General features: G+C 38.3%; 1 protein-coding gene across 3 annotated transcripts; it reads left to right on the forward strand.

Annotated features, from left to right (window-relative positions):
* The first annotated feature begins 180 nt into the window (after positions 1-180).
* On the forward strand, positions 181-22967 carry LOC109036176 (ceramide synthase 5). 3 transcript variants are annotated; one of them, XM_019050156.2, is made up of 9 exons: positions 181-340; positions 5604-5854; positions 7451-7690; positions 9427-9532; positions 10516-10737; positions 13526-13656; positions 18015-18092; positions 19139-19259; positions 21557-22967. In XM_019050156.2, the coding sequence occupies exons 2-9, from the start codon at positions 5667-5669 to the stop codon at positions 21635-21637; spliced, it is 1167 nt and encodes a 388-aa protein (XP_018905701.2). In that variant the 5' UTR covers positions 181-340; positions 5604-5666; the 3' UTR covers positions 21638-22967. The 3 variants fall into 3 exon arrangements, with proteins under 3 accessions (XP_018905701.2, XP_018905702.2, XP_018905703.2); XM_019050157.2 differs by lacking the exon at positions 181-340 and adding an exon at positions 1539-2908; XM_019050158.2 differs by lacking the exon at positions 181-340 and adding an exon at positions 4226-4549.
* Positions 22968-24712: the final 1745 nt, after the last annotated feature.

The raw sequence follows: 24712 nt of genomic DNA on the forward strand, positions 1-24712 counted from the left end.
GGTGAAATTGAGAACGAAATTATTTGAAAAATTGGGAGGAAAATATTCATAAGTTTCCCAGGAAATTCGTGTTTTATGACAGGGAATTTGGCAACGTCTGAAGGCTCATACGGCGTTTTCTCCTAGCGCGGCAGAGTTGCGCGGCCTTGATTTTTCCGCGGTTTGCTGATCTTTCAGTTGGATCCATCTGAGGTGACTAAACGGATTTTCTTAGTACCCATTGATCCCCACCATGAGGTCGGTTCTCGTCACAGGCGCCTGAAGTGTGTCCCATAAATCGTGTGTGTGTGTTTTTTTTTGTTCCGTGAAAACTGGAGATACCCGTGGGACGCGTGCTCCTGTAAGTTTTTTTTTTTTTTTTTTATTGTGTGCGTGTGCGTGTTTTTTGTGGCGATGTCTCCATTATTTTTTTCATGCGACGGACCTTCCGAGTTTGTGTCAGAAAATAGTGATTTTTTTCCCGCAGAGCTCCAACTGGCTTTTAAATATTTTTTTGGTGTGGATTCATAGACGCATCCGAGGATAAAAAATTAAATGTTGGCATCGATTCTTTCCTGAAAACGCGTAACTTGGTTTGCGACGCTGCAGATTCCTTTTTATAATTTATTATCTGAAAGTATAAATATGCACCGTCCTTGATTCGTCTTGTCTGTGTGGTGAATATTCTGAAAAAATTTCAAGCAGTAGTTTTTTTATGTTCTCCCTCGCTAAAAAAATATGATAGCGGAGATTTTGAAACACCGCAAAGGAGATACGCGCTTTTGCAATTTCAAGTCGATATTTTGTCTACCTATAAATGCATACAAGAACAACAGTATGAATCGTCTTTTTTGTGAATCTATAAACATTCAGTTAGAAAATAACGAAAGAAATTCAAGCAAATGATAAAATAAAAAAAATATGTACAAAATGAAACATGTATTTAATAAACCGTGGCCATGCTTTTTTTGCTTATAAAACCTAGCTCATTTGTATACGTCATTTTCTTATGGGTATCATCTACTTTACGTAATCAGTGGGGCAATGAGGGACGTAAGGTTCCAAGGTTTCGACTGACTCAACATTTCAGAAGCTCATTTTCTTTAAAATTAACATTGTGCGGTACGATTTACTGTACCTAACCTTTTTTCCGAAAAAAGAAGTAACAGAATCTCCTGGGATTATGAGAATAGCATCATCATAAGAGCCGGAGGCGGAAATTCCTCGTTCCCTCAATTCACAACAATTCAAAAATTTCTGACTGATTTCTCCCGGTGTGAAAGTAAATAACGTTAAAGTGTTCATGAGGTTTCAGCCATCGTGAGATACTAGACCAGAGGGTGACCTCCCAGCGTACACTAAATTCCTGGCCGGAACTTGTAAAATATATATCTAATTGTTCGCATACAATTTAAAAAAAATTGCAAGTTCTCTCCACTTGAATAAGCAACATAATGATGCAATAGTATTGATATTCATTCATTTTAGAGGGAGGCCTTGGCAACTATGATCATTCAACACACGTCTGCAATAAAGTTATAGGGTTTAACTTAAACTAACTGAAAATGCGCGACAAGTTAGGTTGTAGTTTTAAGTATAGGCTGAGAGAAATGAAATGGAAAAATCTAAGCACTGAGTTTTGTGATTTTAACAAAATGGTTCAATGACGAATTGTTATATCAATAATAAAAAGGCACATGCGCTCAAAGAGAAAGAAAAAAGGGAGATAGACCAGGATTAGGATTATTAATAAGGACCATGAGTTTTGCCTTTCAATCAAAAATCTTTCAATAACTATCTATTGAATGACGACGATAATGAAACTGCAGGAACGCGGTATGTAATTGGACTGCATTTTGCAATAAGGAAATACAATATCCGACTCATCGATTAAAAACACGCACGTACACAAGGAAACTAATAGAACATACGTCGTTTCTAAAGTAAGCCAGACATTGTAGTTCTAAGTTTTCAAAATGTAGTCCAATTGCGGTGTTTCAAAATCTACGCTTCCATATTTTATTTTATCGAAAGAGGACAACAAACCAAAGCCTTTGCTTTGGTACTTTCCTAATCATCCCTAGCACAGAGAGGATTAATGAAGAATTTGCAAGTGACTGAAATTTTGTAAATGTTTGAACGAAACTCTAAGAGAACTGAGCATAAGCATCTCCTTGGTTTCTAAATTGGACGTATTTCTTCCAAACGGAACCTTTGTGCAATATGAAGTGAGCTCTGGTATGTATATATTCTAACGGGTCTCAGGGCTCATGTCTAAATGCACATAGGTCCAATCACATAGGCAGAATCACGTCCAATTTAACAAGTAACGGAGAAAATACGACGAAAAACCTAATGAGCTAATATGCATGTGCTTCAATCGGAAATGCTGCCAGATGACGCCACAAGGCGGCATATTTTCTCACTTTTAAATCCATTTTTCTACATAATCCCATTTCAGAAGAAAATTATGGAAAACACTGCGAACTCAGCTAATAAAGCACTTTAAAATGAAGCAATACAATTTTTCTGTGCAAATTCCCCATTAGGGAAGTTTTCAAGAAATAACGTTATATGTTCCCGATTTAAAAATGAAGTATGAACGGAAGTCTGAAATGTCATGAACCGAGATACGCTTTCTTACTTGCTTTTTCATCAAAAATAAGCTTTTCGACCACCCCAAGTAGGAAGGTGTGTGCGAAAGTCACCGTTTATTATCATGGGTCGTTGGATTTGATTCAAAATATTGTCCTCAACAAGCGCAAAACAGACGAAAATGAATCTCGATCATCAAGCTGATCATCTCAGGAGGACTCTCCTCCAAAAGATTTAATTTTACTATATACGAAGTATACAGGAATAAAGACATCCGATCAGAGGGCAAAAAAGTGCATCAAAGATGCACATTAGTGCACGGGAAATTGATCATGTAAGTAAACATAAGAATCGACGTGTTTCTACCGTGCTAAGGAAGGCACTGATCTAGCACTTGAACGTTGCCAAACTTCCTTTGATAAATTATATTTAATTTTTAGAAAAAAGTCGTGGACTGCTGAAAATTTTCAATTAAATTGCGGATAAAATTCCCCAAAAAACTCGAAGTAAAAATTCACAACTTTTTCAGACATTTTATGTTTCTCGTTGTGTTATATTAGGCATAGTTTGGCAACGGCTTACCGCGTTCTTCTTTGTAGTTGCAAAGTTTTACCACGTCAAATTTACAACATGTAGAGAGTAATTATTTATAGAATAAGTTACCGTCCATTTACTTATTGATTTACTCCTCGAGAGGGTAGGTGCCAGGCCTTAAGCTTTTTTCATTGATGATTTTAAAGACCACTAACTAACATTGGCCCAAGTTTCGGATACAGCAAAAGTTCAACTCAGCTCTGGTTACAAGTTGATCATATATCAAGTATGACCTTCACTCTGAGGTGTCGGTACATTTTTACTCTGCATGTCGTCTACATTTCCCTGGAAGTCACGTAGCATATCCATATTTCTCAGTGAGACGTGTGTAGATTGAAAAAAAAAAGAAAAAAGAAAGAAAAAAAAAAGAAAATGGAGCAATGCATTGATCATCTACAATGTTTCACAAAAAAAACTGTGCGCACAGCGTGGGTCTTGCCAGATGCATGGCAGGTCCGAAAAAGAGCTCAAAATTTTTACTCTAATCAATTTTTTGGAATTCTTCAGCGTTGCATCATCCCCAGCAAATTAGTGTGGAGCCAGCACTATTTTATTATATTGCCTTGCGGGTACCCTTGACATTCTGCAGGTTTTAAAATTTCAACATTACCTTTGTCACGGAAAAGTTTAAATATTTGAAACCCCGGTTGAAATCTTCAGGCTTAGAAAAAGGCGTGGCACACGGTACTAGGAAGATCAGTCCAAGCGACCACACGTAGTTGTGACCTTTTAGTAATCAATCTCTTTCAATTTTTATTCTCGCAAAAATGTTTAGTTCACTTCCTTAAAGATTAGAAAAAGATGATTAAAGGATTTTCAATATGTGAAGTGCAAGCTCTTTCCATTGATTTCACGTATTTCCCTTCCGATACTATTATGCATAACACGTTAGGTATTTTAATACGGGGCTTTCCTCGGAAATGAGAACGTATACAGGTTTTTCTGGTTAGGTTTTTCTTGGGGAAAAACACGGAAAACACCTTCTTGTCATAGACGATTGGAAAGACGCAGATTACCTGTTAAGGGGGACAAAAAAAAATTTGCACCGCGTCTGGCGAAGTGGTTCCAGGGATGTAGAAGCTGGTCTGACCACTCGATGACCGGGAATGAAATGTAAGAATAACTAGAGTTTTACAGTTACTCCCCATTTGTGAGTGAATGAACAAAGTCATAGTGAGTAGCCGGCTCAAGCTCATAACTTTTCAACATATACTTCTTAGTTTTTCTATTTTCAGTATTTGTTTCATTAGAAAGCCTGTTCAGTTCGTATTTAATATTAGCTTCCTTTTATTGATATACGTGTGCGCACGAGAAGAGGGGAAAAATTTCATGGATTGAATACTAGTTTCGAAATGCGCATTGTCTAAAAAAAATTGTCCAAGTAAGTAAATTTAGAGCTGACAAAAATTTTCCGGTACAAAAGATAGGTTTACAGAGGGGAATTTTGCAAATTTTAAAGAATTTAAAGGCATAGATGGAGAAAACATGCTATTTTTGAGACTAAATTGAATAATTATTTTCAGAGGATTAGATCGATGTCTGAAGCCTGAGCTTTCGTGATCTTTATTAAAAATTAATTACCATTCCGTGCAATTTTGGTTTTTTTTGGTGTTTTGGTTCAGCGTTATTGTGAAATAGATTCAAATGCCTCTATAAAAATTCACCTTACACAATTCCATCGGCTGACCTCCAACTCGCAAAAAAGCGACGGTCAAAAATATAGGGCTGTTGAAAACATATAATTATCTTAACAAAATACAACTCTTATCAAAAGACAACAGATTCATAAGTCCCTAAAAAGTTGTAAAACACACTACTTTGTGGTAAATAGCTTCAGTTAAGAATAAATTTCGAGTATTTCAATTACTTTGAATGCGTTTAATTTCATTCCGCTAGACACGGCAAGCCAAAATTTTGATACATTTTTCTCAGAGGTAATTTGTTTAACTTGACAATGGAAACCGCCTGACTTCTGTTTAAATGACCATTTTCGGGGATTTTTATCCAAAACCTTTGAAGAACCCATCTTCATGCCCTCGTATCGACAAACCACTTTTGAATTTCTGTAGACTATAGGGCCACATTTTCACGCAGACAATTAAATGTGTTGTTTCGGTCTCAATTTCATGATGGCTCTAACGCAGAACTTCGATTTTTCCAAATTGAATTTTGAATGCCTTACTCATTCCCACACAATTTTAAATATAAAAGTCATCTCAAATTTCATGTAAACGGACGGTAGTTATTTTCTTTATTAATAGTGTAGTAACAAATTATGAAGTACCTAATCTATGGACGCTCTCATCCTGTAATATTTGAGTAGTGAATATTACAAATTATTACCATCGATTTTCATCGCCACCTTCCAGAATTGAGAATTCTTTCTTCCTGCGATCAAACTTGAAACTCAATTTGATTTGAAATTTTTGTTTCAGGCCGCGTTACAAATCAAGAATCTTGAGAACTTTCGTAAACGTTAGTTGCAAGATCGGCCGATCATGAACTTCACCAAGGAATCGAATGGGGCATTTTTCAGCGAGTCATTTTGGCTGCCGCAGAATGTCACCTGGGAGGACTTCAATCGGTTTGAAGACAAAGATGGACTTCGAATGCCTAAAATTCAAGATGTTTTTGTTGCCTGGAAATTAGTCCCTTTCGTACTTCTTTCAAAATTTGTGGTCGAAAAGTAAGTAATTCTAAATTTCACGTATCAAATTTTTTTAGCATATCTGACCGTCCACAGGAATAGGGACCTGAGCCCACAAAAATTCAAAATTTAGCTTCGTCATTGCGGAGGATCAAATGTTTAGAATTTTTATGCTCTCCCAGACTTACTGTAAAGCATAAAGTTTCACTTGATTACATCAAATTAGATTGCGAGCCTTCAATTTTCAACAGGAAGGAGCAAAAAGGAACACGCCCTACCGCTGCGTTCGATCTGTTTCAATTTCTTTGATTCTACGTTTGTTTCTCTACATTGAATGCAGATCAAATAATGACACACTTTTTAAAGCACCAAAGAAAAAGCGAATGAATAAAAAAGCCTCTCCGACCAAAGAGAGTTAACCTTGAGCCTACTGATACTCTCATGCGCCCTGGACTAATTTACTTTAATCAAATAATTTACTGTACGTTCATTCGTTGTGATTTCCGCACAAAAGTACGAGTAAGACGACTTTGCTCATGAGAGGATTCTTCAATTTTAATTACATCTCGAATAATGAAGAAACATCGTAACGAGGACACTGAAACAAGAGATAAGTTGAAACAATTATAACTGTAGTTGAGCTTTAGATTATACTTCAAACTGATTTTCTGCCTACAGGGTTGATTCCCTTTTTGCGTGCCAAAAGCGGCCAAAAGTTTCGATCAACTTCTCTCGCTTTTTCCTTACTCACTTTTTTGTTGACAATAGTATGTTGTTTTTACGAGGGATATTCCACACGGAAATACCCATATAGTGCTGAGCATTAACTGTTTAGGTCAATGGAGCCAGCTAGTATGGCAGTAATGCTGAGCTTTAAAACTTTAGGGTCCAGCCCTACAGACTATAGGTGTCAGCAGTACTGTCATATCAGCTGGCTCCATTTGATCTAAACAGTTAGCACTCAGCACTACATCGTGTTTTCCGTGGCAAAGTCACCCTTTTAAAATGCACATTTTTCGGAGGGGAGGGGAAGTTCTCAAGGAGGAAAAAAGTATTAATGTAGTAATAAAATATAGTATCATTAGAAAAGTTGTAGAAACAAAAAATCAAAAATCACATCACTTTGGTTTATTTTACTCACCAAATAAATAAAAGATAGAGATTTTCAATTTTGATTCATTAAATGGTTGATCATTATTATACGAGAAATCTTAAAGAACACTAATTATTTCTTAAAATACAGAACATAAAACATTCCAAAAAACCCTACTTTAGAATCGGAAAGTGAAAAGTTAGCATTACACACTACAAAAAAAAGTTCGATCATGAGAGTGGTAGTATGGCGTTCTAAATAGGTCGCACTATGTGGTCGATCTAATCATACTTTTGTTGCAGTAACAATGCAACTCGTATCGAGCACCGTAATTGTAATTCATGAGACTCATTTCATTCCAAGAGTGTCAGAATGTTGCGAATAATGTTTAATTTTAAATTATTAACACTGACAATAAGATTAGCTCGTTGATGAAGCCAATAATCCGGATTTTTAGAAATTAAAGAAAAAGTGGAAAACTTATTTCGATAACGGGGGTTCTGATACTAGATAAAAACTCAATGATATTTTTTATGTTCTAGATTTGTCGCTCCTAAGCTCGGGAAATGGGCTGGGATAAAGGACGAGCTTCGGGAAAAACCAAAGCATGTGGAAATCTTAGAAAAAGCGCACCGAGCCAATCCTTGGGGGAGGTGGAGCAACCAGGCCATCTCGGCGCTCACAAAGCAACTTGATTGGACGGATGAACAAATTCATGAATGGTTCAAAGCTAGGAGAAAATACGCCACGGAAACTACATTGGAGAAGTTTTGCGAAAGTGTGTAAGTGCATAGAGCAGACACGCCATTTACAGGAGAGTTTAATACAAAGATACATTATAAGAACAATAGTATGTCTATGTATACTCACTCTGCCGTGCTAAGGAAGAACACCGTATGAACATTCGAGAAATGCTAAATTTCCTTTGATACAACGTTTTTTTATCGAAACGTTTGGAATTTTTTCTCTTGAAATTTTCAGGAACATCACGTGAAATTGCGAACAAAATTATCTGAAAACTTGAAAGGAAAATGTTCATAGTTTACCAGAAAATTCGTGTTTTATCAACAGGAATTTGGCAACGTCTGAAGGTTCATGCTGCGTTTTTCCCTAGCACGGCAATACTGTATACCGTATTTATTGTTAGTACATTATTGCACCTTATATCGATAGTGAAACTGCAGATATGTGTATTTCGGTTCGCGACATCGCAGCTACCAGGCTGCCTCCTGTCATACATTATTTTCCACATGGAAAGCTATTGAACGTCATTGTTCGGAAACTTGAGCATTTTTTTTTTTCTTACATAAGGAATATTCTGTGAAAACTTCAAGTCATAATGTTGATTTGGTCTCCTTTTCAAAAATAAAATAAAAGCGGAGCTTTCGAAACACTGCAACCGAGATACACATTTTTGCAGCCACCGCCGATATAGAACAATTTAATACAAAGATACATTAACTGAACTACATCATACAGGGTGTCCCAGGGTTACAGCGCCAGACCTCAGAGATTGATTTTTAGATCAAAATAAGACTTTTTTTTTCCATACATTTTTTTTCTGAAAATGCTCTTTTTCCACGACATAGCCCATAAAAGTTGAAGATTTTCCCCCGAAATCTGCCCATAACTCTATCGTTCAACGTCAAATGACAATGAAAATTGAGTTTAAAGGATTACTTTTAGCGTACTTTTTTGTGGTTTCAAAAGTCTACGAGTCTGTGGAAATACGGTAGGCAACATCTGTACACTAAAAATGGCTGTAACTTTTGAGCCGATTAAAATTCTTGAATTCCGACTGCACCACGCGAAAACCCGCAAATTTTAATATGAATAGGTATGCTTTGTGTTTTACCAAAAACAGGAGGAAAAGCTCTGAATTGCAGGGTAGGAAAATCGCCCTCCGAAAGGTCCTGGATGGTGGGTAACCAATCAACCGTGCAAATGCACTGGTTTTGCCTACTTTTATGGGCGCATTTAACTCCTCAATCCATTTTTCAAATGTTTGCTAACTACGGATGATTACCGCTGTTCTGCAAACGATTGGCGTGCTACACCTTGGTCTGCTAGAAGCTCTGACGACGTGACGCCAATGGAATGTTTTGCTCGGAGACCTTAAAACAAAGAGTTTACTCAGAGCAGTCTCGGATCTTGCAAATTTACACTGAAGGATCATTACAGCTTTTTAACAAATCTCGCCACAACAAGGTCCAGCCGCTACAAGCCAAAACGCCCGTAAAGGTAGGCAACCCCAGTGCGCAATTGCGCATGTGGACGGCTCATTGTTTGCCTACCATTCAGGAGCTTTCAGAGGACAACCTTTTTTCTAACCTCCAATTCAAAGCTTTTCCTTCAGTTTTTGGTAAAACACACAGCTTACCTTATTTTATCAAAATTTTGCAATTTTTATCAAATAGTAGGTAGGAACAAGGAATTCCTATTGGAAAATTAATTTAAAAACAGGATATTTTTGGCAAAAAAAAAAGAAATTCACTCTCTTTTGCTGATTCTCTTTCAGTTGGCGTGCTATGTTCTTCATTTGCATCATGGTTTACGGTATTTACTGTCACTGGTCGAAGGAATGGGTTTGGGATCTAAAACGATGTTACGAAAATTTCCCTCAGGTTTGAGTCTTTTTGCAATTTTTAATAATAGTCTATGATGAGATCATTCGCTTTTCATGCCGAAAGTTACAAATTGATTCACAATATTTACTCCTAGGCATTTGTCACCTATGACTTTAATTTCCATGGTTATATACTAATTGGCAGGGCGTGCTCAATCAATACATGAAATCAACACGAGATGCGTTTTTCATTAATGAGAAAAATGCTTGTCACTTTAAAGTAATACTCATTTTACAGTGCTTATACAGGATTTCAGGACCAAACTTCTTCTCTAGTTGTAGGTATGACGTTAATTTTGTGGTAAGAATGAGATTTTTTTTTTAAAAGTTTATTTCTCGCATTTTTGAAGAGTAGAGAGTGCAATCAGTGCAGAGATGTTTTTCCAGATTTTTTTGAACAATAGAAAAAAAAACCCAAAATATTTTGGAATTCCATACTTTGAGCTCCCATTTAAACGTAAAACGTACATCGCCGAGAAGGCCAAGACGGCGGCCTCTGGAAATATCCTCTCGGCTGCAAGTACTCTCTAGACCGTGTGAGCTCTCTGCCGCGATTTATGGTCTGTAGCCGTCACCTCTGGCTCCTGTGGCCTGTAGCTGTTCAGACCATAGATCGCGGCAGCGAAAAGTCGAAAGGGTACTTGCGACGAAAAGAATAATTTTGGACTCCATCTTGTTTTTCTTAGCGGTGCATGTTTGAATGGAAGCTCAAAATCCGTCACTTTGAACAACTTTTTCGTCGTTTAATATCGTTCAAGTAAATCCGGCAATACATATATCCTTGAGAACTGGATGAACACTCAACATTTCACAAATTCAAGAATTAAAGATTACTGAGCAAGCTCAGTTTTTTAGCAATGCGGTCCTTGAAACATGAAGGAAAATTTTACTCCAATCGATAAGAAGTAACCCGATTTGCATCTTATAACAGGGTGCACGATTGAAAGCAGGACTAATGTGTATTTTTTGCGTGTGATTTAGCCGGTGACAGAGGACTTATACTGGTACTTTATCATCTCACTCGCCAATTACTCAGCCTGGAACATTTCCCAATTTTGGGACGTGCAGAGGAAGTATTACCGCATCCTGTTATTCCATCACCTGCTTGCGGTGGCACTCCTGGTGGGCCAGTGGGTTGCCGGGGTCCATAGAATGGGTCTTCTCATTTGCACAGTTCACGATGTTGGCGACTTGTTGCTAGAGGTAAGTGTCAGCGATCGACGAAACCGAAATCTCGTATCTTTTTTACCAATTCATAAAAGTAAATATAAATTAAAAAAAGTTCTTAAGCCTATTGTTCACCGGCCAGGTTGGCCTGGCCTAAAGGTCATTGCGTCTGACTCGAATACCGCCGTGCTGAGGAAAATCGTCATACACGGAAAAAAATTGAAAGTTGATTTAGCATTTACACTGTTAAAAGAATGTGCGACAAGTATCAAATGCTGATTTTACATTTAAATAAATGCTAACTCAACATTGGATTTGTTCCTTTAACCGTGGACGTAGTTAACATAGCATTTTTTAAATTGTAAAATCAGCATTTATACTTGCCGCACATTTTTTGAACATTATAAATGCTAGAACAACAATTAATTTTTCTCCGTTAATGAGCTTTTATATGTTGCCAAATCTCCTTTGATAAAACACGAATTTCTTGGTAAACTTATGGATACTTCTCTTCTAATTTTTCAGATAATTTTGTGCGCAATTTCATCTTAAGTTCCTGAAAATGTCAAGGAAACACATTCAGAATTTTCCTAAAAAATAAACGTTTTATCAACGGAAGTTTGGCAAATCTCGAATGTTCATACGGCGCTCTTCCTTAGCATGGCAGTGTTGTTTGCCGGCCATGTTGGCCTAAAGGTCAGCGCGTCTGGCTCTAGGTCATTTGGCCCCGGGTTTGAATCTCGGTAGTGGCGTCAAATTTTCACGGAACTGACGTGTGGATCCGCAATCCCTGAAAATTTGAAAAACCTCCTGGAACACAAATGTCTCAAAAATTCCTTCGCGTCTCCTTTGCATTAGAGTGCCGGGAGAGGTCCAGATTATCAGTCAGGGCTGTGAACGGTGGAAACTAGAACATAATTAAAAATTAATCATCACACAGAGAACGAAATCAGGGATCACCAACATGCTCAATCCATGTTTCTTCATTGAATTTCTATGTAAATTATAGTGGATGTAGATATACTAGGGGCCTGTAGCCGCTACGCCGCCGCCAATCACTGAATAAAACTACACGTAAAAATTATAGAATAACCATGTTCATGTTATTTCAGAGATGAATGAAGTCAAAAGCTGACGGGTGCACGCGAAAGAAAGCGTATTTATCTCTGATTGCAACGTTGTACATGTCTACTCGTGTTTTATTTTCAATCCATTTTTTTTTTAAAAGCTACTCACAGATATTTAGAAGTTCTGGAGTGATTTAAAATAAAATCACAAAATCGACCGATATCTTCGGGAAACAAAAAAACGCGTTTACGGTTTCCTTGGTAACCTTTATTTGCTATCAGCTGATGTTTTATTTCCATTTCCCAGCCAAGTCGACGGAGTTTATACTTCCTTTCTTCACTAAATACATTTACTAACACCTGAGCGCTTTTCTAATACGACAGTATTAGAACTTTCCCGCTGTTTTTTTTTTCCTTTTTATTAAACCAAAATTAATTTTACGCGAATCGAGTTTCAGAATCGCTACATCCTTTAAACATTGTCCTAGTTTCTGAATCGTTGCAATTAAGATTAACATCGACGGTGTAAGTCGGCAATCACAGAACTCGGTTTGTGACATCGCAGACTTTCTGTCATACTTTTTTTTTTTTTTTGAAACGGAGAACTACTCAACGGCAATTCTTAAAAACTGCCGAGATTTTCCTTCTCTGTGCGAAGAAAATTCTGTAAAGACTTCAAGGAATGATGTCAATTTTTTCTCCTTTAAAAAAACAATATACAGGGTTATTCAAAAGTCACGCACCACTGACCATAACTTTAGTTTTAATTATGATATCGACTTGCGCGGTTTAAGACGTTTTTCCTCATATCGAGGGGGATTCTTTTAGGTACTTTCCACTTTTTAATCCCCTCGGGTGAAGGGGGCGGGGGGTAACTCAAAAATTTCAAATGGCCACCCCCCTCATGGCCAGTGGTGCGTGACTTTTGAATAACCCTGTATAGGTAGAGGCGGAGATTTTCAGACACCGCAAACGAGATATGTGATTGCCGACTTATACCGTCAATATTTACCCTTTAACTGTGGTAAAAGCCGGGCAGGGACTGTCGAAATATATGACGCGTGATCCTAATTTGTCAGCTATTTTAGCGTCGCGCAAGCCAGGGCAGGGAGCGCGGTCAAGTGTCGAGTCATCTTCACGGTGTGATGCGTCTTCAATCCATTGCGTTTGGTGCAATGCGAGAAGTATTCATGCAGTCTTGTAGGCGCTAATATGCGCTCGATGCCGACCGCACTGTGGACGCAATGCATGAAGTATTCCTGCAGTCTTGCAGGCGCTGATATGACTTTGACGCCGACCGCACCGTGTTTGGCGCAATTATTCGAACCTGTGTTAGGATCATCGCTGCATCGAACAATGGGGCTTAAAGGCTCATGTTGTGTTTCGACGCCGTATGAGCACATCCAAAGGCGCCTCGTTTCTCCTGATAAAATATTTTTTCTGAGAAAAGTCAAGAAAGTTCTCTATGTTCGCTTTTTTAGAGTAAATGGACCATTAAACAAGGTGCGAATTTAGACACTCCGATACTTATTGAACTTATTGATTTTAGAACCCGGAAGGGGTTGGATTGTTTTGTAAACTGGTGTCACTTAAGGAAATACACATTTAAAACTTTTTGAGGGCTTTTCCCTGAATAACCATTCAGTTTTAGGGGATCTAAAATCCTGAATCTGGCAAACTCTAATAGAGCTTTGTGATTGTTTTCTGTGTTATCTCAATCTCTGATTTGATTACTTCAATTTTTTTCAATTTTATAGGCAATCAAGTGCTTAAAATACCTAAATCTACTGAGGGCGAAAGCATGGTGGCTATGGATCTTTTCATTTGTTAATGGTGGTCTTTGGATCGCCACACGAAACATCATCCTCCCGTTTTACCTCATACCAGGGTTTGTATTACTTTACAATACACTAAAATCAAATATTTAACTAGGCATAATTGAAAGTTACCGTATGGGGGACTGTTGTCACAGGTTTAGCAATCCTGCGGACCCCAGCTGGTAGCCCCTGCCTCAAAGGGGGCAGTGGAGATGGTCACCGGCCTCTGGGCGTATGAACCACCTGCTAGAAGGGCAGACAGGGCTCTGAGCTGAAGTGAAAGCAACCTGTCTAGGAGAGGCAACTCCGAAATCAAACCCTGGTCCTCCAGGTTGGGGGTTGAGTCATCGGGCTAACTCCCCGGTACTTGTAAAAAGTTTTACTGTTAAACGACCTAACAATACAAGCCTCGGTACCACTAGAACTAAACGGACACGTCGACAAAAATTGAGAAAACGGACAATGGTATTTGGGACGTGGAATGTCCAAGGCATTTCAAATAAGTTACCGGAAGTGATATCGGAGATTCAGAAACTTGGAGTGGATGTCGCTGTTCTTACTGAGACCAAGAAAAAAGGGCACGGGTCAGAGAATTACGGTGACTATGATCTATTCTACAGCGGCGTAGCCAAAGATCAGCGTGCTCAGCAAGGAGTAGCAATACTTTTGCGGAGAAGCCTACGTAAGTTCGTGGGCACTTGGGAGGCCGTCAACCAGCGCATTATCAAAATGAACCTTAACCTGTACGGACATAAGATCACGCTGCTCGGAGTATACGGTGTAAATGATGATGCCACTGTCGCATGTAAGGACCAATTCTTCGAAGATCTGAATGATGAAATACTGAACGTTGGTGCTGGCAGGGAAGCCATTCTTATGGGTGATTTGAACAGCAGAACGGGACGACGAGTAAACTGTAAAGTTGTTGGACCGTTTGGGGAGGATGCTGTTAATGATAACGGTGATCGGCTCATCTCAATTTGTTCTCAAACTGAGATGAAAATTTTGAATGGCTTTTTTCAACACAAAGACATCCATAAGTATACCTGGGTCCAGCCAACGCGAGGATTGAAATCCATCATCGATTATGTAATTGTAAAGCACACTACTAAGTTGAAATTGCAGCAAGTTAGAGTGTGCAGGGGACTCTCTTGCGGCAGTGATCATCATTTCCTCCGAGCAGATATAGCGTTTCCCGTTAAAGGGATTAAAGATAAAGAGCCAATGCCTGAGCAACAGCAGAGTCAGGGAACGCAAAATCATGAAGTATGGTATAACATCGAAAGTTTGGAGCACCCTAGTGTCAAGGCTCTGTATCGGAAACGCTTAGATGAGAAGCTGGGGGATGGACTCTCGGGTACCACGGAAGAGCAATATCAGTTCATCAAAGATTGTATCCACTCTGCAGCGAAAGAAGCCCTAGGTGTTCACAAAACCAGTAATAAATACCAGCATCCTTACTGGTGGGATGAAGAAATTGAAGACGAGATAAATCTTAAGAGGCAAAAACACCTTATATTTCTGTCGTCTAAAAAGACTGAAGATAAAGTTGCTTACAGGAAAGCTCAGTCTAAAGTTAGGAGCCTCATAACACGGAAGAAGAATGAAGCTTGGGAAAGCAACTGTTCTAGAATTAACACCTACCTAGGGGGGAGAAAAAGTGCTGAGAGCTGGAAGTTAATTAAAGGTTTACGTAGAGACATGAAGCGCGACATCGTTTCTCCGATATCACTTAAAAAACTGGAGGATCATTTTAAAGATCTTTTGACGGAAAGGCGCCCAGAGTTTCGAGACAACAGCACGGACAACGGAAGAATGAACAACTTGGAGATCCACACTTGTGACATAATTAAAGCGGTTAAAGAGCTAATTAATGACAAAGCACCGGGTCCTGGTGGGATTCCTGTCGAGTTGGTCAAGTACGGGACTGCCAAGCTCTTTGAGTGCCTCAGAAAACTGATGCAACAATGCATCAGGGGTGACGAGGTACCAAGGGAGTGGAAGGAGTCTTGGATCAAGGCCATCTACAAAAAGAAGGGAAGGAAGGACGACTGTAACAACTACCGGGGGCTCTCAGTGACCGGGACAATAAGCAAAGTGTACGGGAAGATACTGAAAGCGAAGATCGAGGACGAATGGCAGGATCACGAAGCAGAGGAGCAGGCTGGTTTTAGAGCTGGCAGGTCTACGATAGATCACCTCTTTGTTATTGTCCAGGTCATTGAGAAGAAAATGGCCGTAGCTCAGGAACTGCATTTAATTTTTGTGGATCTCCAGAAGGCGTATGACAGCGTGCCGTTGGTGAAACTTTGGGAGGCCTTGGAAAAATCGAATTTTAACGGGGGGTTGATTGACGCTGTTAAGCGATTTTATAAAGGGAGTTTTACCAAAGTTAAGTGCCATGGGGGGTTGTCAGCGGGATTTTATGTGACTAAGGGTTTAAAACAGGGATGTTGTTTGTCGCCAACATTATTTAAAATTTATCTCGAGTGCGTGCTAAAAGAATGGAAAAAGAAATGCTCTGGTATGGGTGTCCCCTTGGGTGATCTCGAAACTCTGTTTACTCTGTGCTTTGCTGATGACCAGGTGGTGGTTGCTCAAGATCAAGATGACGCGGAATACATGATGCGCAAGCTAGTAGAAGAGTATCGGAAGTGGGGTCTGGAAGTCAGCATATCCAAATCTGAGAAGATGACTTTTGGCGGTGATCAGCAAAGCATTGAGTTGGAGGATGGGCAGCAGATCAAAGGCTGCGAGCACTTTAAGTACTTGGGAGTGCGGTTGACCCAGGATGGAAGGACGGATCAAGCTATCAGGGAAAGGAACACCTTAGCAAGGAAGGCTATAGCGATGTTAAATGGAATCCTCTGGGATCAGCGGATTTCCAAAGATAACAAGAGGAGGATATACAACGCTGTAGTCAAAAGTATATTAACATACGGATGTGAAGTTTGGCAGCTGAAGAAACGGACACAGGATATGCTAAGAGCAACGGAGATGGATTTCTGGAGAAGGTCAGCAGGAATTTCTAGGAGAGATCGGGTCCGTAATGATAGAGTGCGTCAGATAATGGAAGTCGAAAATGACATCGTGTTCGACGTCATGACCAAACAACTTGTTTGGTATGGTCATGTCAATAGGATGACGGAAGAGAGGCTGCCAAAAAAGATGCTTGATTGGGTTCCTCCTGGGAGGAGACGTAGGGGACGCCCAGTGAGAGGTTGGCGACAGGGGGTGTTAAATGAGATAAGAGATTGTCAACTCCCTGATGACCTGTGGGAAGACCGAGCTTTGTGGCGATTAGGCGTCGCACAGCGCCAAAGAGCGCTATAAAAGCGACTCATATATATATATATATATAATTGAAAGTCCGAGCATTCTGACGTGCTACAGAAAAACGCCGTGTAAGCCTTTGGGCATCGTTAATTTTCCTTTGATTAATCACGAATTTTCGGGAATATTTATAAAAAAAATTTTCCCGATTTTTCAGAGAATTTTATTCGTAATTTGATCTAAATAGTCTAAACATTTTAAGGAAAAATATTCATAGGTTTTCTTACCAATAAACATTTTATCGGAGAAAATTTGGCAACTCTCGTATGTTGGCACGGCGTTCTTCCTTAGCATGGCAGCATTGTTCTTTCTGTTTTTAGAAAAATTAGAGAAATGATCTTGAAAAGAAGTATAGAATATGGATGAAACTGTACACAAATATAATGCTTACTTTTGTGCGTTTACAAACTGTTTCTTTTAATGATTTTTTGCGCGCCTGATACGTGTGTTTACTATTGTTGGAAATATAATGATAACGAATGTGACAAGCAGGTACGCACCCAATTTATCTTCACACAATGTGCGATCGCACAATCACCTCATTATCCGTAGACACATGTACGTTTCTAAAATCCTTATAAATCATCGAATAGAAGGAGAGGCAGCTGGATATTTATTTTACATTAAAACAGATTGCTTCAAAGCCTTACTCATCAAAACATATGCCTTCTTCATCAATGGAAAAAGAAACGAGTTATTTTGCAATTAAAAAAGGCGTAGTCCTTCACCAAAAACAAATAAATTTTGTTTTGAAAAGAAAAAACTTTAATTCAGAATTTACAGTTACAAATTAGTTATTCAAACTCATCAATAAGCTTTACCTAAGTCACTAAAGCGTGTCTCGGTATAACTCTTGTAACTTTTCCAACCCCTTCGAATCAGCATTTTATAACATAATTTTCTGCCTTCTTGCTTCCACTTAAATTGTATTATTTGGTCATTTTATCTTTACAACCATGATGAAAAAAATTTAAAAATTCAAAAGTGACTGTTTCATTATGAATTCCAAAGAGGAGACGCAATATGAAATAGTTTTTAAGGAAGACGGATTGATATTTTTACTGTATTTACTGTGTCTCTTCAATTTTTGTTACAGTATTTACCGACATGCACCGTTCGGTATGCTTCAGTCGTTCCCGTATTCGTGTTTCAGGGGCGGAGCTTGTAACATCAGGTATTCCTATACTCTTGAATACTATTATACTGTTTAGTATCATTAATTCTCTCGTATACCATATTATTTGCTTAATGTCCTCCACTGTAGTAAACAGCAGGGACAATTTTTGTGAGGGCAGATTAAGAATTCATGAAGAACAGTTTGACTATCGGGATTTGTGAATTGATTTTAATTTCATGTTTTATCAGAACATTTGTATGCAAAATTGCAATTATGGATTATTTTTTATTTATTAGGATCTCGGCCTTTCATTGAAAATAAGGCAAAATCTTCAACTCCTGCATAAAAATCAGTTAACTCAATGAGAACAAACCAATATGGTTGTTACAGAGGACCTTTCCTAATTTGATTTGTTTTCTCTTTTAAAGTGATCTCACAGCAACACATTTCGCCCTGACAATATGCTTTGCAAAATAAACCACGTGATTGAAAAAAACAAGTTTCCTGGGATTTCATCCTAATTCGATTTAAACGGCAACAAATCCTTAAAAACCCATTATATCTTATTTTAGTTTACTATAAATATTGAGATACTTGGAGAGAAAAATCATGAGAAGGAAGGCCCGAATACTGTAAGTGAAAGGGTTTTAGAATAGTGCTGAACTCCCCCTAAGGGGAAAAAATACCAAAAATTAGAATGAGAGTATAAAAATGACTCCTCCAATCTTGTGCTGAAATTCCTAAAAGTTCAGCGTAGCTTTAATCCGAATGTTTAGGTTTTTCTTACTTTGATTTCGCTTCAAACGAGTGTGGATCCTGCCTCACTCTTACACCCTGCCGATTTAAATACTTACACATATTTTAATGTTTTATAATGTTTTGATATGTCGCATCCTATCAAAAGTTCTTTAATAGTTTAATATTCCCCTGTTCCCTCCTCTGAAGGGGAGGGGGCAAAGGATGAGACTTGTTCTCTATGAAATTCGAATGTATGAAAACATCATGTTTACTCGATTTCCTAATTTTGCTTCTTACTTGCTTGCTTTGTATATAATTCTCATGGTCTCCGGTCAACTTCTTTTTTCCTCTTCTTTCTTTTCTAGTTCGTTCGCATTCAACTCTAACCATGTCCTTGTGATAATGTTGTCATGTTTGGGGCTTCTTCACGTGTACTGGACCTGTCTTATCTTCAGAATTTCCTACTTGGCACTTATTGTCGGGAAAGTAAGTATTTAGATTTGAAAAATAGGGATTATGATAAGAATTCGCCTTTAAACTATACAGGAGCGGCGCTCAGTGGATCAAGTCAATAGGGGGGAGGGGAGTCGGACAAATTTGGAAACTTTAAAAGCTCATAACTAGACCCAGAAAACTGCCAAGCTGCAACTGAAGAGCGTATTTCATCGATAGCTCAAACGTTTACTTTTCGGTTTAGTTTCATAAAAATCGTCCATGGTTACCTTTCCCACGGACGGGGATCAAACCGAGGGGGGGGGGGGGGTCCATTGTCAGAAGTTCTTATGAAGAAGAGTGAGGGGTATGGAGTTGAAAAATTCATGTAAAGCATGAAAAAAGTCGTTTTTGGGGGAAAGTGTTCCAGTTGAAGGGGAACAGTCTACACCCCCTGAGCCCCTCACGCCTCAGCACGCAGATCATCACAAATCACGCAGCCAATTATAAAAATTAATAATATTTTGACCAGAGAGGTGATTAACATAATGTTATAGGAGCTGACATTATACAGCCTTGAACTTCGATCCGTGCATGCGGGCGAATCTTTAACGTTAGCGGTCCGTCACACAGTGGATTGAACCTTCGGGACAGCAGTGGCATGGCGTGCTATGCGATATATCGATTTATCTGCCATTTGAACCTGCGGAGAAAGATCGATGGACAGGGTGTTCGCAACGAACACCTTAATAATCGATTCTTTACAATAGCTTCAAATGGAGGAATATCGATAATTCATCATTCACGCTTCGCCACTGATGAGGATCAGAGGGACCCTCAGATTTGGATTCCTTGGGGCGATTACCAATAAAAACATCAACGTAAATTTTGCGAAAATCCATTTTTTTTAAATAGAAACTGTGTCCCCTACTTCTGAGGGTCAGTATTTCGGACAAGGAAGGGCTAATTTTGAATTTCTTGGTGTTAGGTTAAAATTTTCCAGGCTCTCTGATCCCGTTGAAATAATTTCAAAATTTTTTTGTAAGTACGTAAATTTTGAAGTACGTAACCTTAAACCTCCTTTTACCCACAAATATCGATAATTTATTGATCATTTACGCCTAGCCAATGTCGGGAGAGGTCGGAAATGAAATCTAAGACTAAAACTGCAAAATTTTGAGAAGTGGTACATCACCCAATAGATTTTCACAAAAAGAGAATGTTACACGGAAACTGAGCAAACAATTTTTTAGACTCTACGTCTCGTATTTACGAAGATATCCAGCCAATAACGTTCGCACATTTTATCCGGCTTCTCATAATGACTCATCCTACTGAGCGACATCTTGGAGTTGTGAGTCAGATGTAAACACGACCGGCCTTGCTGTCATTGATCCGACGAAAATAATAAAGCGCGTGGCAACTATATCCATTTAATTCTCAATCTTTACGGTTTTGTTTATTTCGTTCGGGAGCGCCGCGAAAACGGAAATATCATCGTCAAGTCAAATTTTTCCATCTTCCTGATCATCTTTTTCGGGAGATGCTCTGAACATTGACTCAACTCGACCATTACATTCGTGACGTAAACGGGATCATTTAACTACCACCTGCGGTCTTGGAGTTTTTCCGATTGCCATCATACTTATTTAACTTGTGAATCTGAGTGCTTCCGTCGGGTTAATTGCTCGTCAACGGGCAAGCCGAACAGGCGCACACTGGGCCAAGTTTCTAAGAGAATTCGGACAAAATTTGGAAATTTTAAACGCTTATAACTTCGTATATACACAACTTTGAGGCTCCCAAAAAGGTTCCATTGGTTTTTTTGTGACATTTTCTTCTAGGAGCACCTTTTAAAATTTAAAATTTTACCAAATAAACATATAAATTTGCAGTTTTAGTCAAAAATTTCGTGTCCGACCTCTTTAATTGATTCGATTCACTGTAAGGCGCAGCAAAACTAATTCTTGGCTAAAATTGGATGGATTCTATTATATTAAACCTAACTGCATTTCACATATGTCTTAACTTAATGTCTCATTTGATTGACATAGATTTAAATTACATGACGGCATTTTGAACTTTGAGGCAGAACGTTGCTTAATTGACTGATTAAAACACAATAAAAGAGGAGCAAACACTTGGCATTGACTGATCTACTGTATTACACGGGAAAACTCTTTTTTTCGAGTAAAATAGGGGTATTTTTCCGCGTACTTCTCCAGAGTATATTTCAATTGGGCGAATAGAATCTTTAAGAATGTTTTGATAAGCCACATTCATCGAGTTTCTCAGAATGGCAATTTGGCATTTTCTCATCTAAATTAATGTCTGCGATTTTCTTTTTTCAGCTGGAGGATGACACACGCGAGGTATCGGATGATGAAAGTGACGGCCCAAAAATGAAACTGAAATCCACAAAAAAGGAATGATGCGGTTTTTGGCAAAGCTGAAACTAAGCTGTTGGTTGCGTGTGTCACGAAAAAAAATGAAGCCGATAGTAATTTTATAGATTGGAGACGAATTTGCGTGAACTATAATTTCGGTCACGTGCGACTGATGAATCCAATTATCTTACATTTGACTTTATAAAATATCTCATAATTGACACTGATCCATCGTCCACAAAAACTTGACGCTCGTTTTATGTTTAAATTTTACATTCCGGAGCCTAAGATAAGGCCAGAGCGTTGTTGTTGACCGGAAAAGGACGATCGAAATCATATTTTCAGTCAGTAAATAACTTCATGAAAATTCCTACTCATAAAGTAAACGTTTTACTCAGCTCAGGATAAGTTTGGATCCTTCCAAAATGCTCAACTATTATATCAGGCGCTATATTGGATAACCTATTTTTTATTTACCGCAATTTTCTTCTAGAAAAAAGGCAACATCCATATAAGAATTATTTCGGCTTAATTTGCATGACAAATATAAAGCCTGGAAAAAACGCAATGTAGATATTTGGTTGCATAATATTTTTAAAAAATTTTATGTCTTTAAAAATAACCATCGGAATGTGTTTCGTGACATTTTGAATCGACTCGCTCTTAAGTTTCCGCGTCAAGAGCCGCGAAAGTGAATTTGTATCATAAACAATACCCACCCGTTGCTTGTGAATTCTCGAGATGTTCCTCTAGTCAAATCAATTACAGCGCCTACTTTGTAGTGGAATGCAACCAGATATACTGCTGCATGAATCGGTATCGTGTCAGCGTTGCAAAGTAGACTTTACTAATGGCATGGTTTGAACTATATTTTTACGCATAAGATTTCCTTGCGGAATATGTACAATATATTTTAAGGTGCCAGAAGTTACGTGGCATAGTGATTGAGCTATTGTTCTAGAAATTTGGAAAAAGTCGCTTTCTTGAAAAGGTACAGTGGCGATTTTGCAAATTGACTGCACCATTGTTCCTCCGATTAAATCCATTCAAAATATCGACTTTCGTCGAGACAATCTGTCTCGCCAAGAATCGATTCTTTCACATACATTTTCATGGAGGAAAAAAAGTGTGGGTAGCTTTCAAGAATCGCCAGTAGAAAAGTCCAATTTACTTCGTGCCCTTTGTGCCATTCTTTCGGTACAAGCGATGATTTTGTGATATTAAGTCATAAGTTAAGTTAGTTTTAAGTTAGTGTAAGGTTAATTCTATATCGATTATAAATTTAAGAATCATGCAGTATTTCATTACCTTGTTTACTAATGTATATAGCAAAGTTTTTTAAATCCATGATTTTAAATAAAAAAAAGGAAAAATTCTCAACACCAAGTAAATTTCCAGCGAATTCAGCATGTGCCATTCTTCAATCATTTGAATTTTTTTACGTAACTTATCCAAACCAGAATTTTGGTCCATTTGTATAGACCATAAACCTTCCCTACACAGAGAAAGATTAAAAATAAAACACTCTCCTTCAGCGTATCTTATCCATGTCAAGTGCCGAAAACGAGATTCGGAAAGTCTATTGACTATTTGTTAAGATTGCAGGCATTATGCTCACCATGACAATTGATGGATTTTGACATAAAAAATTAAATAAATTGTTGCTCTAATATATCGACAGAAAAATTAAAATTATGACAAACATGCGGCAACAACAACTGTACCGTTTGAGCATGAAATTGCATGGCCTAGGAAATATTTGAAGCTTTGAAATCACTAAATTAATCCCTTCTCCCTGGGATATAATTGAGAGTAAATGGAGGCGTTTATAATGGCCGCGCATGCATGTAGTGGTAAAGAAATTGCAGAGTCCACTTACGTAGATTAAAACAAAGGCTCCGAGAAGAGGTGTAAATGCATAAATGCAGGTTATCGAATGGACCAGCAATTTATTATTTATAATCCATTTATCGCTTTATATCTAGCCTTTGAATGCTGTGTGCCTCCATATACGATGCACGACCCCCTTTTCGACAATAGTTAATCAAAAACTCTTTTGTCCGTCCATCATTGGAAAACAATTCTCCACCATTAAACCCATAGCATCGTTGCAATATGCAAAATTTATAATTAGAGCATTTTGCCATAACGGGTTTAAAACATTCTCGCGATCGGGGAAATATTAATAAGACTTTTTTGCGAGGGTAAACTGAAGCCGCTCTGTTTTTAGAGCGAAATTGTTTTGTACGTTGGTCAGTATATTTGTGAAGATTATATAAACGTGTTGCAATTGTTCGAAAACTGTGGAATCAAATCCGATATTATGACGATAAAAACTCAACATGTGCCAGATTCTCTCAAATTTTCAAATCGGAGCAGCTTAACAACTGGACTTGCATGAACAATCACAAAGGTCGACTATTATTTTTACTTCCGTTTAATAATGAAAAACTACGAAAACACCAAGCTCTTCCAAATTTCCTCCAAAGTTTTCTTGTGCAATTTCGTTGTTAGGCAAAATGTTCCTGCGAATCTGGGTGTCTTCTTGGAAATTTTAAAACCACCTTAGTGTGACACACACACATACACCGCCCCTCACACACCACGAAAAAAATAAAAAGGTTTCGTCATCTCTGAATAAATTGTCATTGATCTATGGAATTGTTTTGATTGCTGGAAAGCTCAGAAATTGTTTTTGAGCCAGGGAAAAATGTTTTGGAGTGGAATATTTTTTTTCCATCAACAACAATTTAATTTTCGTTGATTTAAAAAAAAAAGGATTGAGCCAATTTTTCTTTTAATTAATAAAAAAACGGTTTAACTGATTCCTCTCAGTGATTCCCACTCCATCCCACGATCCCACTTTCCTCACAGACGTAACACAAGTGCGGCGAGGCGTGAATGATCGATAATCGATATTTCCCCATTTGAATCTATGGCAAAGAATCGATTATTAAGGTGTTTGTTGCAAACACTCTGTTTATCGATCCTTTTCCGTAGGTTTAAATGGCAGATCAATCGATATATCGCAAACCTGTCATGCCACTATGGCAGACATTCCTTCGGAGCTCCGTCTCTTTTACGACTTGGACTATCCTTTGGTTTGTCATCACTTCCGTC

This window comes from Bemisia tabaci, chromosome 2, assembly GCF_918797505.1.
Source record: "Bemisia tabaci chromosome 2, PGI_BMITA_v3".
NCBI classification, from domain to species: Eukaryota; Metazoa; Arthropoda; class Insecta; order Hemiptera; family Aleyrodidae; genus Bemisia; species Bemisia tabaci.

Excerpts from the sequence above, each read along its gene's own strand:
- LOC109036176 (XM_019050156.2), top strand. The coding sequence starts at position 5,667 with ATGAACTTCACCAAGGAATCGAATGGGGCATTTTTCAGCGAGTCATTT. Across the intron at positions 9,533-10,515 it reads GTTACGAAAATTTCCCTCAG|CCGGTGACAGAGGACTTATA; the intron begins GTTTGAGTCTTT and ends CGTGTGATTTAG. Across the intron at positions 19,260-21,556 it reads TGGCACTTATTGTCGGGAAA|CTGGAGGATGACACACGCGA; the intron begins GTAAGTATTTAG and ends TTCTTTTTTCAG.